The 15,915-nt window shown below is 36.0% G+C and overlaps 2 protein-coding genes across 2 annotated transcripts in view; both read left to right on the forward strand.

The window, feature by feature from the left end:
- LOC144450418 (cyclin-dependent kinase 14-like) overlaps positions 1-7,167 on the forward strand; it is a 138,372-nt gene extending 131,205 nt beyond the window's left edge. Inside the window, exon 14 of the mRNA XM_078141014.1 lies at positions 228-7,167. The gene's annotated coding sequence lies outside the window, so the exon portion shown is untranslated. The remainder of the gene's footprint in view (positions 1-227) is intronic.
- Positions 7,168-10,537: 3,370 nt separating this feature from the next.
- On the forward strand, positions 10,538-15,698 carry LOC144450436 (frizzled-2-like). The gene has a single exon (XM_078141036.1). The coding sequence runs from the start codon at positions 10,932-10,934 to the stop codon at positions 12,591-12,593; it is 1,662 nt and encodes a 553-aa protein (XP_077997162.1). The 5' UTR covers positions 10,538-10,931; the 3' UTR covers positions 12,594-15,698.
- The last annotated feature ends 217 nt before the right edge of the window (positions 15,699-15,915 follow it).

The raw sequence follows: 15,915 nt of genomic DNA on the forward strand, positions 1-15,915 counted from the left end.
CCGGAGATCACTTAAATCAGTAATATTTCTATCTTAACCTTTGACCCCCATTGGCGTGATACTTCTCAGGAGGCAGTTCCAATTATGTATCCAGATCCAGACAGTATTTATTGTAAGGCGTCAGTGAGCATCGCTTGATGGATACTAATTGCAATATGAATCTCTTTATAATATCATGTCATCATAATACATTAATTGAATAACCAGAACTTTATTTTGTGTTACAGATATATATCTTCAGGTAGCAGGAACCAAGACAAGTTGAAGAGACCAGAAAGTCTTCAATTAAAAGATACCAGGAGAGTATCTAGGCATGTTTTACAGAGAGGCAACATCAGAAAAATGGTCTGAAGTTATTTATGTACCAGCAAAGAGTCATAAAACTGAAATACGTGAACACAAGTTCCTTGAAGACGATAGTGTTTTTTTTTAGCAGTGTTGATATTTAAAAAAAAAACTAATGCAATTATGCTTGCCACAATATTGATACTGTACAGCATATTTATGCGTTTATTTTGTGTTAATCAGAAAATTTTATGGATTAATTAGTTAAGTTTGTAACGAGGACTAGTTTTGTTAAATCATATCATGGTTACATTTCACATGTAGACAGGCTGCAGTGTAGTCTGAAAAGGTCCAGTTGTTGAGCCACTTATGTAACCACTCAGAGCATATTATATCAGCGGAAACAACGCCTTGATCTTACAGGCTGGCTGTTGTAAATCGGTGTAAAATCTGACATAGGCTTGTATTAGATTGAAGTTGCATTATATCTGCATTTGCAGTCGTATTCAGCGGTAGGTAAAAATACTAATTAAGAGCCCGATTGATGTAGATATTGATCAGGTTCTTAATATGTGGTACCCGCCCCAGTTATTGAAGACTATTATAAAAACTAATTTGTCAAGAACTGTAGGTGTCATAATTTGAGGTTTTTAAAATACGTTGATGCGCAATGTTTACTATTACAGTGCTTCCAATTAAAGAATGAACAATAACTACTGTAATATGTTGATGAATTACCAAAGTAGGTTTCTGGCTTTGTACAAAATTTAGTAGGGTCAGATCAAAGGAGTGCTGTGTCATTACTGATAACTTCAATCGTAACAAATTTCAAAATTTTGGCACCTTGTACAGTTACCGAAGTTTGCTGTTGTTAGACATCACTCTGTACATCTAACCGTGATGATGTCATCGGATAGAGAGTGTTGATCTGCAGCAATGAATAACTGTGTGCCTGTTTGGCAGCGTTATTAAAGTAAACTGTTATTCAACTTTGCCAATGATTAGGCAGTGTCGTGTCTACTATAGCTAAATCTACATCAATGCACCAGGACAATGTATCAATATGTTGCAGTACTTCATCGTTCATACTTTGATTAGAAGCACTGTAAAAGGCAATCCTGACAGACAGCAAACATATTTTCACTTTTGGAATAGTCCAGTATTTCTATACTGAATGGTGGCATGTAAGACAAAGAACAGGTAGGGATGAGCTGATAGTTTCAAACAAAGACTGCAAAAGTGTTTGTTTATTTTATAAACTTGGAACCCTGTCATTTTCATATTCATGTCTTCCACTGATATTTTGAACACAGGACATTATAGTATTTTATGAAAAGTTGTAATATGTCATTAGTTTTCACATGTTGTGGTAGCCTAGACCATTCCAGTAAATAGCGCCCTCTAGTAAAACAGTATTGCTAGTAACATCCTGTTGAGTTATACATTATATAGACCTTTTACAATAAACAGTGCCCTCTTGTGATGTACCAAACACCCACTTTTAGTTGCTGATATATTGACCTTTCCAGTAGACAGCATCTCATCGTGAAATATTGTTTAACCCTTTCACCACCGATTCCTGCTATTGCGGGAACGTGCAAGCGCTAAAATGAGCTCCGTGTAATCATACACGGAAACTTTTGTGGGTACAGTTTGTGACATTAACGGATAGAATCTGGAATGATCAGTCTCATAGTGTAAGACCTTGGATCTGCGTTTGGAAAGTTGCTGTGAACCAAAGTCAAGGATTACAGTTTGTCTGATGGACAACCCCTCAACAATGCTTTTGTTGTGATACAACCTGTGGTCACTTTTAAAGTTTCGCAGAATTAGCCCGAGGTGATAGCAGCTAGACGATGGAATGGTTTACTTTACCCAACTGGAAACCAAGTTACATGTCACTATGTCAGGAAAATATTGTCATTCTTTGAATACCTAGGTAGTCTAAACTATATGCAAATGAACTTCTAATCAACATATCCTTTGTTGATTCACTTAGGGGCACTCTTTAGAAGTTTGGTCTATTATCAGCAAGTACAAATGTGAATGTTTCTCAGTGCAATTTTCAAATAAATGTTTCTTTTCAACAACTTGCCAACGTAACCGTAAAATATAAGACATAATAGAATACACAAATTAGGGTATTTTTGACAAAGTGAAATAAGTAAGGGACTCTACTGGCATTAACAACCCAATTAAATTATCGACACAATACCCTAAGCAGAAGATGACAAGTTGAAATAACATTTGAAAATGCAGGATAAGTGAAACCATTCGATGTTCGTACAGGGTTCCATCTGACCAAATTTGACAAAAACACTTTGACTATACTCATCATGCTATTTTAGCCTACCTTACTTTCCATAGAGATTTTGAATGCCTTGCTCAGTGAAACTTGTTAAGGTTAAATGTAATCTGAAGTCAGAAAGGGTTCTGTCTGACCAAATTTGACAGAAACACTTTAGAGCTATAGACATTATATGCGGTGTTCTGTGTTAGCATGCCATACCTATCAACAGGATACAGAATACCTTACTTAGTGAAACTTGATCAATTCTTAAAATATTTGAAGTCAGAAGTATTTTGTCTGACAAAATTTGACAGATATACTTTGAATCTACACACATTAGATGCCATATTCTGCTTTAGCAAGCCATACCTTTCAAAGACAGAAATGCCTTGATTAGTGAAACTTGATCATTTTAAAAGCTATTTAAAGTCAGATATTTTAAGAGCTGTTTATTCACGGTGTATTTTTTCTCAACAGTACAAGTTTTTAAAATTTAGTCCAACATATTTTGGTTATTTTATCTTCATAGTATTTGTAGTGGATGCAGTTATTTTTGTAGCAACTGTGTGGTTTATGAGTACAACTCTTCAAAATGCTTTTGTGCAATTTTACCAAAGTTTTGATAGAAGGTGAGCAGGGATGCACCTTGTGCCCAAAGAAGTATATATCTAAATTTTATGTTTGTCTACTTGTTATTTTCATATTAGTACTAGATGCAAGGTGCTATGTATATTACCTTTTCAAAAAAAACACACAAAATATGTGTTAAAAGTGCTGGAAATTTAGTGAAATTTTGTTGGTATTAAGAGATGAGATTTACTAGAACCATGACAAAATAAGATGGATATATTTCATATTTTATAGAAATTATTGCAATTATTGATAAAGTTTCTGTAGAAAGTAGGAATATGGGATATTTAGAAAGTTGATATTTCACTTTATTTGTTAAGAATCATTGATATCCTTAGTTCAAACATTGGCATTAGACCAGTTGACAGTTCCAGGATGCATTGCGAATCTCCCTATACAATGCCATGTATTCTGTACGCTCAGCAGGGATTTGCATATTCTACTCAGGGAAATGATTATCTCCTGACTGTACCCTGCATTTAATACCAGTACAAAAACATTTTGTCGTTCACGCTGTTTAGTTTTGGTGCTATAAAATCACTCACAGTTATTAAGATGTCAACATATCTGTCCATCATTTCATGATGAAAATGGCATTTTAAATGTACTAAAGACAAAACAAGCGTAAATATAACAGCGTATCTAATGTTGTATCACGCAATGAATCTTGGAACTGGAAAATCAACTATAGAGAGTTTTATTGTATGTGGTTCAAACTAGAATGAAACTGAATTTGTCATATTGTGCAGAAACTTTTTTGTCAAATTTATTCAAACTTACATCTTTTAAAAACATTTCCTTGAATACTAATCTTGACAGCCTGATAATTTGAAATGTAAGAAAAAATCTGCTGTAACAGGAAATATTTATTAAGCATGCTAGAGAATGTAGTATGTTGATGACGATGATGATGACGACGACGACGACGACGGCGGCGACAACCAAATGAAAAATGCCACGATGACGACCAAATGAAAAATGCCACTAATCAAGGGTTGAACTTTAATGAATGGATAAGAAAATCAAAGATAGCTGACTATATAGCAGGCTTACGTTCGTCAGTTGTTGTCCATCATGCTAGCACACATATTAGAACTGAAATATGCGAAACAGTTAATTCAAAACTAATAAAAGATGCAAATCATGCTAATTTATATGCAAAAGTTGAGAAGGATGAGAAATGATCTTTGTTTCACAGTGACAATTTGAATAAATTGGGAGCCAATGTGTTATGATAACATAGTTGAAAAGATGACAAACTGAGATACAACACTAGAGGTTGACAGTACATCCCGGTAGCGGTATCTGGATCAGCGTAACTAAAATTGATACAACATATCTGACTTGTGATGTGTTCTTTAGAGGGTAGTCACACTTTTGTTGTCTTTTTTCAAAGGTCTGTGGTGTCACTGGGTGATTATTTTTGTATTTATATGTATTATAAAACAGAAGGAAATATAACAAAAACAAACATTTTTTCAAGTGATAACGTGCCAGTAAGTAGATACAAAAAAAAAATACACCAAAAAAAATCAAAATTAGGCTTCTCTATGTGAAAACTCTAATGATTACAGTTTTGTTCGTGTACATATTAAGTGGAACAATACACTTATATATATTCAGTTCAAACAGTTGCAGGTGCCAGGAAAGCAGTTTGATGTGCATGACTCATTTATGATAAGTCTGTTAAAACAGTCTGAGATGCAAGGAGAGAAGTTTGTTGGCCACAACACACTTACCAGTGTATGGATCATGCCCAGACAATGTAAGGTGTCAGGAAGACAGTATGTTGGTCACAATACACCTCCTGGTATACTGATTGTTTCTCATTTGTAAGGAGAAATGTTTGCTGGCCAATACACACTAAGTCTTATAATGATCCTGTTCAGACGATCTCAGTTGTTGGGAGAAGTCTGCTGGTCACAAAACACATTTACCGGTGCACTTTTCGTGTTCAGTCAGTCTAAGGCACGAGGGGAAATATCTACTGGTCACAACACACTTATAATGATCCTGTTCAGATGGTCTAAGGTGCCAGGAAATCTGTCTGTTGAGAACACCACACTTACCAGTGCACTGTCCGTGTCCAGCCAGTCTAAGGCACCAGGGGAAACATCTTAAGGTCACAACACAGTTTAATTCATACTTTGACATGTCAACTCATGACCATTTCAAGATGGAAACATTAACAAAATCAAAACTTTTAAATCGAAATTTACTTCAACACACATTCTAAGTGAATATTTTCCATCCGTGTCTCTGTGTTGACTTCTCATTTCATTGTCTCTTTTAATCAGTTTTAGAGACCATTTTTATCTTGAAATTTCTTTTTGACCTTGAGTTACACCATGGCTGATACTCACTCAAGTTTTCACAAAACTATATATTATATATAAGTTGTCGGTTTGCGTAATGCACAGAGTTTAGATTTTGTTATTTGAGCATAATTTCAAAATGTATGTTTGATACTCTTTCTTTAAAAAGGATATTTGTGCATTATCTATACATTATCCTATTCTGTATTTTTTCATAATATGTATCTTGATGTTTATGTTTATGTTTACTATTTATTTCTTTATTTCATTCATGGAGAGCCTGAGTGTGTGTAATTGTGTTGTGTGATTTCATTTTTGTGTGTTTCGTTACTTTTGTAAGCTGACTGTAGAAAACATAGACACATGTTTATTTGTGGTGTTTGGTCAAACGAAATATAAAACTGTGAAGCATTGTATATTTCTAAATATCTGTATGAAAGCAAACGGTTTCTGTTTTTCGTCACATTTTGCAGCGAAAGAGTACTTTTTTTGGCAATTTTCTTTGATCATTGTGACTCAAAGAATATTGATGCATGTTGGTAAGGTAGACAGACATGTAAATCATGGTTTATTGTTCTTATATAAAATGGAGTGAAATTTAAAAATGTACGTTGTCTTGTGTGATGCTGTGTATGATATTTTTAAAAAGTTTAGTTTCTTCAACCACAAAGTTCACTTTTCTAATTTTTGGTATTTTGTAATATCAGGGGTGCAGCTTATTATCTAAGGCCTAATAAAAAAAAATTGTGATTCCAGTTACGCTCAATTTTAGAAAAGGTAGGGTAGGTAGATTTGATTACATAAAAAATTTTAGGGTCAGCAGTGAAAAGCTAGGTGGGGTCGGGTAACTGGAACCAAACAATTATTTTTTTAGGCCTAAGAATCCATATGAAGCTGCTCAATGATGGAAATATACTAGATGAAGTAAATAAGATTACTCAAAAATTAGCCAGCAAATAATTTGGAGTAGACAGTTATTTTTGCTGGCTATACCTGCCTTTATCTACATCCAAATACTACGGCAGTAGTTTAAATCCCATATAACTGGCTAAAACAATAAATATTTCCTGTTAACATCAACTGTAGGCAACATTATTCATAATATTAATGTCACCAATGTTAGTCCAGTGACAATAATACTCACAGAAAATATTCCATGCCACTTTCAGCATAAAAAATTACAAAAGAATTTTAAGTGACGACAAGTACTGACCTTTTTTGATTTGCATAAATGCATATTTATGAAGAATAGATTAAAATGAAGGGAGCCTATGTAATATGCTTAGATTATTTCATAGAAATGTCAGAAGTATAAAAAAAAAATTGATCAGTCCAGCCTGAGTTCAAACTGGCGGGTGTCGGCTGGGTTTGATTAAATTTACCACACTGTAAGTAAGAACAGTGTCGTTCAGATTGACGTGACCGTACAATGCAGGCTTTCCCTGGGTTCTCTGGTTTCCTCCTCCTGCACTAACACTGAACCAAAGCAGTAAAGCCAGCATATGGACAATATGACAAAAGCCTGTCAACCTAAACAGGGGAAACATTACTCATAAATAATAAGAACCCTTGGTTATCGTACAAGAACTTATGATTATTATATTTTACCGGCATGATGAACTTGTGACTTATACATGAATGTAGGGAACATGGCAGAAATATTTCAAATTTAAATTTTTTTTAAAATTCATTGTTATTTGGACTTGTGTGACCGTGCCCTAGAAATGGTACAGTGCAGTTGGTATAACTCCAGTGTGTACTGACATGACCTTCTGAAGTACTTAAATCAATAAAACCTACACTCTACTGTGTTGTTTTGTCTCTAACACATGTTATTCTTTGTGAGAGAGAGTTCATAAATTCTGTCTTTGTGTTCAATGTCAATACTCGTGGTACCTACAAGTGTGTGAGGACAATCGCGGCAACAAAGATCTTGTACTGTGACTCAGAAACAGTGATTGCACCAATCTGGTACAGTGAATGTTCCCAGTTTGAAAGATGTGAGACATCAAGTGTCTTTCTAATGTATGTTTGAATCAGATATCGCCTTCAAAAGTTACCACGGTTACGTTCAAATACCCATTGACTTGTTTCAAAACTTGATATTTCACCATTAGCTGTGAGCCTCTTCAATTCTATTATGCTTCAACAATTCCTTCCACAAAAAATACTTCTTTTTTTTACAGAAATCCCCCAATTTATTATCAACTATAGAAATAAATAAATTATATCAACATTTTAATTGGAGAGATTCTGTTGACAAAATATAACAAAAAAAGTGTGAAAAATATTGTCACTAGTATACTTTCAGCTCCTGTAAGTGGAGGCTTTTGTAATACATCCTGTCTGTCTGTCTGTATGTCTGTTGTCTGTATGTCTGTCTGTCTGTCTGTACATGTGTTGGTATAGAATTTACAAGTTCAATACAGGTAACTCTATCAATATTAACCATGTTCTGGGGCCGTAGTAAAATCCTCACTTATATTACAATTTCTATGTAACCTATTCTCTCCCAAAGTAGTTATCAGTGTATTGATGACAAATCTAATTAATTAAAATTAAAAACTTTGTGTTAAAGCAGAAATGGAATAATGTTATTTAATTTTGAAGGCCAACCTTTGGTAATGATGTTTCTTCCATCAGAGAAGTGTGTTGATTTTACGTCAGCTGTACACTTTTGTCTTTACAACAATTTCTGTCATGATCCTCTCTCTCTCTCTCTCTCTCTCTCTCTCTCTCTCTCTCTCTCTCTCTCTCTCTCTCTCTCTCTCTCTCTCTCTCTCTCTCTCTCTCTCTCTCTCTCTCTCTCTCTCTCTCTCTCTCTCTCTCTCTCTCTCTCTCTCTCTCTCTCTCTCATCATTGATCACATCTAGCCCACTGTCTAATAAGACACAAAAATACAAAATTATAGTTGTCACATTTCTCAATTATATGTTATAAATTCCCTGTGATTGAAAGCCTTACTTGAGAGAGCGAGAGATTGATTGATTGATTGATTGATTGATTGATTGATTGATTGATTGATTGATTGATTGATTGATTGATTATAGGTACCTTTCCCAAATACATGCATTGTATAGTATAAGAAAATGAAAATCACCATGTGTGTGTTCACGTGACTATCTATTTGTACCAATTGATTGATTATAGAATATGTCTGTATGTGTATGTGTGTATGTGTATATGTATGTGTATGTGTATGTGTATGTGCATGTGCATGTGTATGTGTATATGTATTATGTATATGTATATGTATATGTATATGTATTATGTATATGTATATGTATATGTATATGTATTATGCATACGTATATGTATATGTATATGTATATGTATATGTATATGTATATGTATATGTATATGTATGTGTATGTGTATATTATGTGCATGTGTATCTGCATGTGCATGTATATGTGTATGTGTATGTGTGTGTGTGTGTATTATTATTTACTCATAAGTCAATTTCTCCTATTAAGATGGATGCCACACGCATTTGACATCTTGCTGTAGACTTCCGACAGAGAAAGTTTATTCATTGCAAAACAAACTAGTTCAGTTGGAAAAAAATGTCAGAAAAGTTTATCCAATTAACTCTATTTACATCTGTTAATGAAACATCACTTTTAATGTTTTGAAGACTTGCAAAAGTGTGTATGTATTTCTGCCAAACGCACACGTGCAACTGAGTGACAGAATTCCCAAAAGATATTATAGCGCCATCTACGGTTGGTACTAACATGTCTAGTTCATTATCCGAAGTCTAAACCCATAATTGTGTCTGTAATCTTTTAATTGTTATACCATCAACAAACTTTACAAAGTCGTTTAAAATCGATTGAGAAAGCGCCATAAACGTTAGCTTTCAGAATGACAAGTATTTAATTATCGAACCATTAATCATGATAATTTGAAACTGGAAGTGTACGCAACTACTAAGTTATTTCTGAAGACTTGGGTTTGGGAACGAACGCAAAGATGAGGTAGTTTGGGATAATAAGTACGACATGAAGCGTGAGAAAGACACCGTACAGGATCAATGTCCATTCATATAAGACCACTCAAAACTCTCTCACAAGTTATGTCTGGATGTGGATAAAAAACCATCGTTGTCTGGACAACCGCACAACGGCCACCAGGTGCTTCTGTTTGTTCTGGTGTTTGAGACTTCCCCGCTGGCGACAAGGACCATCTCCATTCGGCGATTAGATAATTGCGTTAATTGCATTTCAATCATGCATATTTAATTTCGAATGTAATTATCGGGCAGGCTGCTACTGATCCAATAGAGCCAATGACCCCAAATGCGCCAAATTTCACGTCTCAGTGACCAAACTGTAGATCCGTTGTTGACAAATGCTAAGCATATGAGGACTTGATACGGTGTCACGAAGGCTTCACACAATAAGACATAAGAAAGGGCCTGGAGATAAACCTCTAAGTAGCTGCTGAAGAAGAGGGGAAATTGGCGATCTTTCTAATTTACGATAATTACCAAGTACATTTAATGTCTGTATGCAATGCCTTAGCCGACCATTCCATTTTGAGACGAAACACTATCATTGCCTTCTTAATTCTTAGCCACTTCATTCAAGTGAGCTGGTAATAATGATGTTTTGTTCTCTTTTCTATTGCCGCACTTGGGTTTTCTTTCATATGCGCACATAAGCACACTATTATATTTTCAGTGCAAACTACCCGCGTGTTTTGAACAACTTTTTGGGATTTTAATCTCCTAAAATATACAAATTCATTCGTTGCGAAATGTTTGGATAATACCTTACGAACTGTATTCACCACAGAACATGGAAATATTTGCACAAAACACAGTCGTTCGAAACATTTAAAACTTCTGAATTGCAGTTTCAAACTTTTTTTTTCTAGAGGGAGGTGATTGTAATGGCGGCAGACATTATTCTATTAGCACTTAATTAAGATATTTATCTGATGCTTGCCCAATAGAAAGGCATTCATTCTATCACATGACTCACATTCCAACGCTAATTGGTTGAACTGCGACTGGAAACCTTTATGAGGTTTCACGTACTCCGAATCTGGATGTGGTCAGAAATAACGCAAGAAATTCGTGAAACTACGAAGAAATGCCAAGATAATGCTGCCGTACGTCCTTTGAATTGGTAAGAGACGGTAGATATTGGGAAATTTGGATTTAAGAGGTGAATTCTGGACATAATTGCGACCAAGGTCGAAGGAGGACCTTGAAACTGTCGTGGACTTTTGAGAGTACCGCCGTGACACAAAGAAATGTATCACAGAGCTTGATGGACTGGGTTGGTTCACCTCGAGTACGAGAAAGCACTAAAATTGAACTATTTTGAACATAGCAGTGTAGACGATTTCACTGTCTTGATGACTTGAACACTGAGAAGGTACACACGATCCGGGTGATCAACATGGCTAACGGGAAAAGAACGAATTTGTGGTGGATTTCGGCGTTCGTGATCAGCTTAGTGAATGTTGTTGTTTGTCAGCAATACGACGCAGCGTTGAATGCACTACAACATCATGGCCGATGCGAACCGATCACCATACCGTTGTGTCAAGACATCCAGTATAATGAAACGATCATGCCAAATTTATTGAACCATCAAAAGCAAGACGAGGCTGGACTAGAAGTACACCAGTTTTTCCCACTGGTCAAGGTAGAATGTTCCGTGGATTTGAGATTTTTCCTGTGCGCAATGTATGCGCCTGTGTGTACCGTTTTAGAGAAGCCGCTACCTCCGTGTAAATCGTTGTGCACGAGTGCGCGAAATGGCTGTGAAGCACTCATGAACAGATTTGGTTTCCAGTGGCCTGATCGTCTAAATTGTGATACGTTCCCAGAACAGTCATCAGGGGAGCTTTGTGTCGGGCAAAATCGTTCCGTTCCGACCCAAATGCCAACAGAGAAACCCAACAACGCTAGTACAACCCAACCATCGGAATATGCCCAGCACCCGTTCACTTGTCCTGAAGAATTGCGTGTACCGGTGAATCTGGATTACAGCTTCCTGGGAGCGGAGGGATGTGGTGCTCCGTGCGAAAACATGTTCTTCAACGAAGAAGCACAAATAGAATTCGCTCGGATTTGGATTGGCATTTGGTCGATACTATGTGCTGCATCGACACTGTTTACGGTTAGTACATTTCTGATTGACATGCCACGATTTCGCTACCCCGAAAGGCCCATTATATTTTTATCCGCGTGTTATTTTATGGTCTCACTAACTTATGTCGTGGGTTTCGTCTCGTATACAATTCAAGATGAAATAGCATGCAACCTTCCTTTCGAAGTAGGTGGTTGGGCCACAGCCGTACAGGGTACGAAAAAAGAAGGCTGTACGATTCTCTTCATGATTTTGTACTTCTTCAGTATGGCATCATCGATTTGGTGGGTCATTTTAAGTTTGACCTGGTTCCTTGCGGCTGGAATGAAATGGGGCCATGAAGCCATCGAGGCCAACTCGCAGTATTTTCATTTAGCAGCCTGGTCTGTACCCGCTGTTAAGACAATTGCTATCCTCGCCATGTCGGAGGTGGATGGAGATGTCCTCGCCGGTGTCTGTTTCGTTGGATTTACGAATGTCGACGCTCTTCGTGGATTTGTACTTGCGCCACTGTTCCTGTACCTCTTGATCGGAACGTCATTTCTACTGGCTGGATTCGTCGCTCTCTACCGCATCCGAACATTCATGAAGCACGATGGAACAAAGACGGACAAACTTGAAAAACTAATGATACGCATCGGTATATTTTCTGTTTTGTACACCGTTCCTGCCACTATAGTTATTGCATGTTATTTTTACGAACAAGCGAACAGAGACTTATGGGAATATACCTGGATTGTGGAAAACTGCGCCAGTCTTCGTTTCGCATGTCCGTACGGAGGCGGTGCGAAACCCATGGATGGACTCGCCGAACCAGATTTTACCGTGTTTATGATAAAATATTTAATGCTTTTAATCGTAGGTATTACAAGTGGATTCTGGATATGGTCCGGAAAGACAATTAATTCGTGGCGGAAATTTTACCTCCGATTATTCCATCACCGGCGGGACGAGACAACGGTCTGACACCGGTCAAGGTAGGACGTAGTGATATGACACATCACCAGAGGCTAGGACCATCCGTATGTACTTAACTATATAACAAAGCTCTTTTTTTATAAGCATTTATTTAAAATTTATTTTATGTCACACAATACTGTTTTATTTCATCCTCTGTTCTTATAAATTTGGGGTATTATTTTTTATATCTAATTGGCCAGGCAAAAGTCCATATATTGATTGACCCCAGGTTTTTTATTTGGTTTTTGCCATACCTGTAGTTTTTCTGATATACTCCATCAAAAAATCAACGACAAAAAATGTTATAAAATCCACAGAAATGTGGTGCCCAAAAAATAGTCTAAGTCATGCAGCAGATTGAAATTGAGAGAACTTGTGGTTTCATTTATTTGAGGTCTTTTGCCTGGTTGGTTTGTAGTGGGAGCCCTGCATTTACATTTACACAAGTTACCATGGTAACTGTTACTTGTGAACCACAGTTATGACCAGATATAGTTTTGGGAACGGGAAATGGTTTGGGATGATCATGTAAATAAGTTGGTTGTGACACACACACAAAAAAAATATGTGTAAAACTGTTTGATGTCTAAAAGGATGCCTTTTTAGACACCAGTCCCTCCTTGAGTGTGGCCCCAGATTTTTTTCACCAAAGGCGGCGTTTGTGGCCTGAGCTGCAGCTTTCTAAACTCTGGCCCCTCAAGTCACAATTTAAAATAGACAAAAGTATCATGAATCCAAGCTGTTGGAAGGAGTTTGACTTCTGACTAGAAACAAATGCATACATTCTCTCAAGTCCAGTTAATTTAGTATGAAAGGGTAAAATGAGATTCTTGAGTCAAATAGCGGTCCTGTAACTTTATCTGTCTGTGTAGAACTAAATCCTGGGTATCAGTGATGGCCTAAATTTTTTCTTCTTTTTTTCTTTTCATTTTCGTGGCCAGGCTGTTTTTATAAACCCCTCTGTGTAACATAGCAGGTATTCATATTTCACAATCTGTGTACAACTCATTATCTATAAATAATGTCGACATAAAAAAAAAGTGAAGAAAACTCGCCATTAACGTGCTAAGTTTTGTTGTACATTTGTCATTGTTGAGGATTTTTAATTCAAGATTTTTTAAAAGAAGCTTGAGTTGGTGGGATGTAATGAAATGTAGGTAATTCTATGTATTATTGCCTGTATCTGCCGCAGACAGTCTGTGTTTTTTAGTGTGACATTCTGTTACTGTAGATATGTTGGGTCAGGTGAAAGTTATGTGGCTTGGTCATAGATTTTGGGTCAAGTAACAATTAATCGATTATTGCCAAAACAGTCCAGCTCAAGCTATTTTGTAAATACAATCTTAAAACAATTCTTCTTATTTCTAAATGTTATATTAGTTAGTGGAAATATTCTGAACAGACCAATCTCAGAAACAGATAAAACTTTGATAGTTTGAAGCAAAGTGCCAGATTCTGTTTTTAGGGAGAAAAAAAAAATTATCACTACACACAATATTCGTGAGTTGTGGTGAATAAAAATTGTACAGTTTGCTTTTGAACTGTTGATGTACTCAATGGATTACTAGACGGCATAGAATTAATTGGCCAGAATAACAAGTAATGAAAAAAAATATGTATTTAAAATTAAAAGGACAATATTCATGTTTGTTTTTGAATTCCAATGATAGACCAGTAAGGGTCAACTATTCTGTGAAGCCAGTTTTGATTTTTCATCGACAATAATGACATTTACTCAATTAAAAGAATACTATTAACTTTCTGTCCAATCAGGAAGTCGCAGTTGTGATTGTTCATATAAACATATTGACAACTTCCTGTTTAGTGGTAATGTCATCGGCAACGTGCATCAATGCTCATTTACATACGGTACGATCAAGCCTTTTCAAAAATGGTGGATGATAAAAAGAGAATTTTTCCATTTATGAAATTTTCATGATGTGGGAATTGTAGGCTCATACTGGTCTATCATCGAAGTTCAACACTTGCAGATTTTTTTTACGTTGCACGAAACTGCTACTGTACAATTTGTACTCCGATGTAACTATGGGTAGAAGCCATCTTGATATTCAAACTACTCAACCTAGTTACAAGTGTAGCAAATTATTTTTTGATAGTAACTTGTAATAAAACTTTCATTGTTGTGTATTGTGGAAAAGTACAACATTTGTGTGTTTGGAGTATTATGTTTCACAGCTATGCATTAAGGTGTGATCAGTTAATTAACAAAACAGTGTGAAATCTCTCATCTCCTCCCACTGGGCCAAGCAAAATAATAGATGGACAAATATACTGCTACTTTACTACAGAAAACCTTCAATCTCTTCAGGTCAACCAAGACACATTCAGAGTTCACAGGGGAGTGTAATTAGTGCATACATGTCAGTTTGCCCTGTATTTTCAAAATGGCTGCCAAACCTAAATTCTTCATGATAATTTTGTTGTATCCGTACTATGATAAGTTACTAAACCTTACACCTTTCCAGGAACATAATTAGTTCAAAGTTCATCTTGTTTTCAAAAATGTCTTCCAAAACTGTAAATCCCATGTCATAACATTTGTGTCCACACATACATTTCTAGGGAACATGGAGAGTGCAAACTGTTGTGTATTCAAAATGGCTGCCAAAGCTGTAAATTCTGTAGGATAACAGTTGTGTCCACATATATCTTTCTAGGGAATGTAGAAAGAGCCAGTTATCTTGTAGTTAAAATGTCAGTGTAAACTATCAATTCTGTTGGATAACAATTGCGTCCACAGATATCCCTTTCTGGGGAACATGGAAAGTGCAAGTGTATTCAAAATGGCTGCCAAAAACTAAATTCTGTAGGTTAACAATATTGTAATAACTTTATGCCCCTGTATACATCTCTTGATGGCTTACTGCTGAAACACAACAGCAGATGTGAATTTGTGATGTTTGGATTTAGTTCACTGAATATTTTGTCTGACACATTCACTGGTGTACCATAAAACAGTGACTACCAAATTAACAGGATTCCTTTTTCATTCAAGAATCTTTAGTGTAGGGGTGCAAAGTGGTTGTCATGCTTCTGTCTGAGATATCATTGTAGAATGAATTTTTAAGCCTGTTATGTTGGGTTTGGAATAACAAAGATGTTTGTACTTTTCTTTGATCCGCATATGTAATTACGTATCTGTCATCGTTAGCATTTGTCACATCCCAAGAATTTAGTGTTCTATTTATTTTCTTACACATATGCTTCCATTCAAGTATGATTCAACAGACAGCTAATAACAATCTTTAGTCTGAATATAGTAAATAAATCTTGACCTTTTTGTAACCTTGTGACCTTTGACACCAGA

Source organism: Glandiceps talaboti, chromosome 20 (assembly GCF_964340395.1).
Source record: "Glandiceps talaboti chromosome 20, keGlaTala1.1, whole genome shotgun sequence".
NCBI classification, from domain to species: Eukaryota; Metazoa; Hemichordata; class Enteropneusta; family Spengelidae; genus Glandiceps; species Glandiceps talaboti.

What these genes read in the sequence shown, in the direction of transcription:
- LOC144450436 (XM_078141036.1), top strand. Translation starts at nt 10,932, where the DNA reads ATGGCTAACGGGAAAAGAACGAATTTGTGGTGGATTTCGGCGTTCGTG.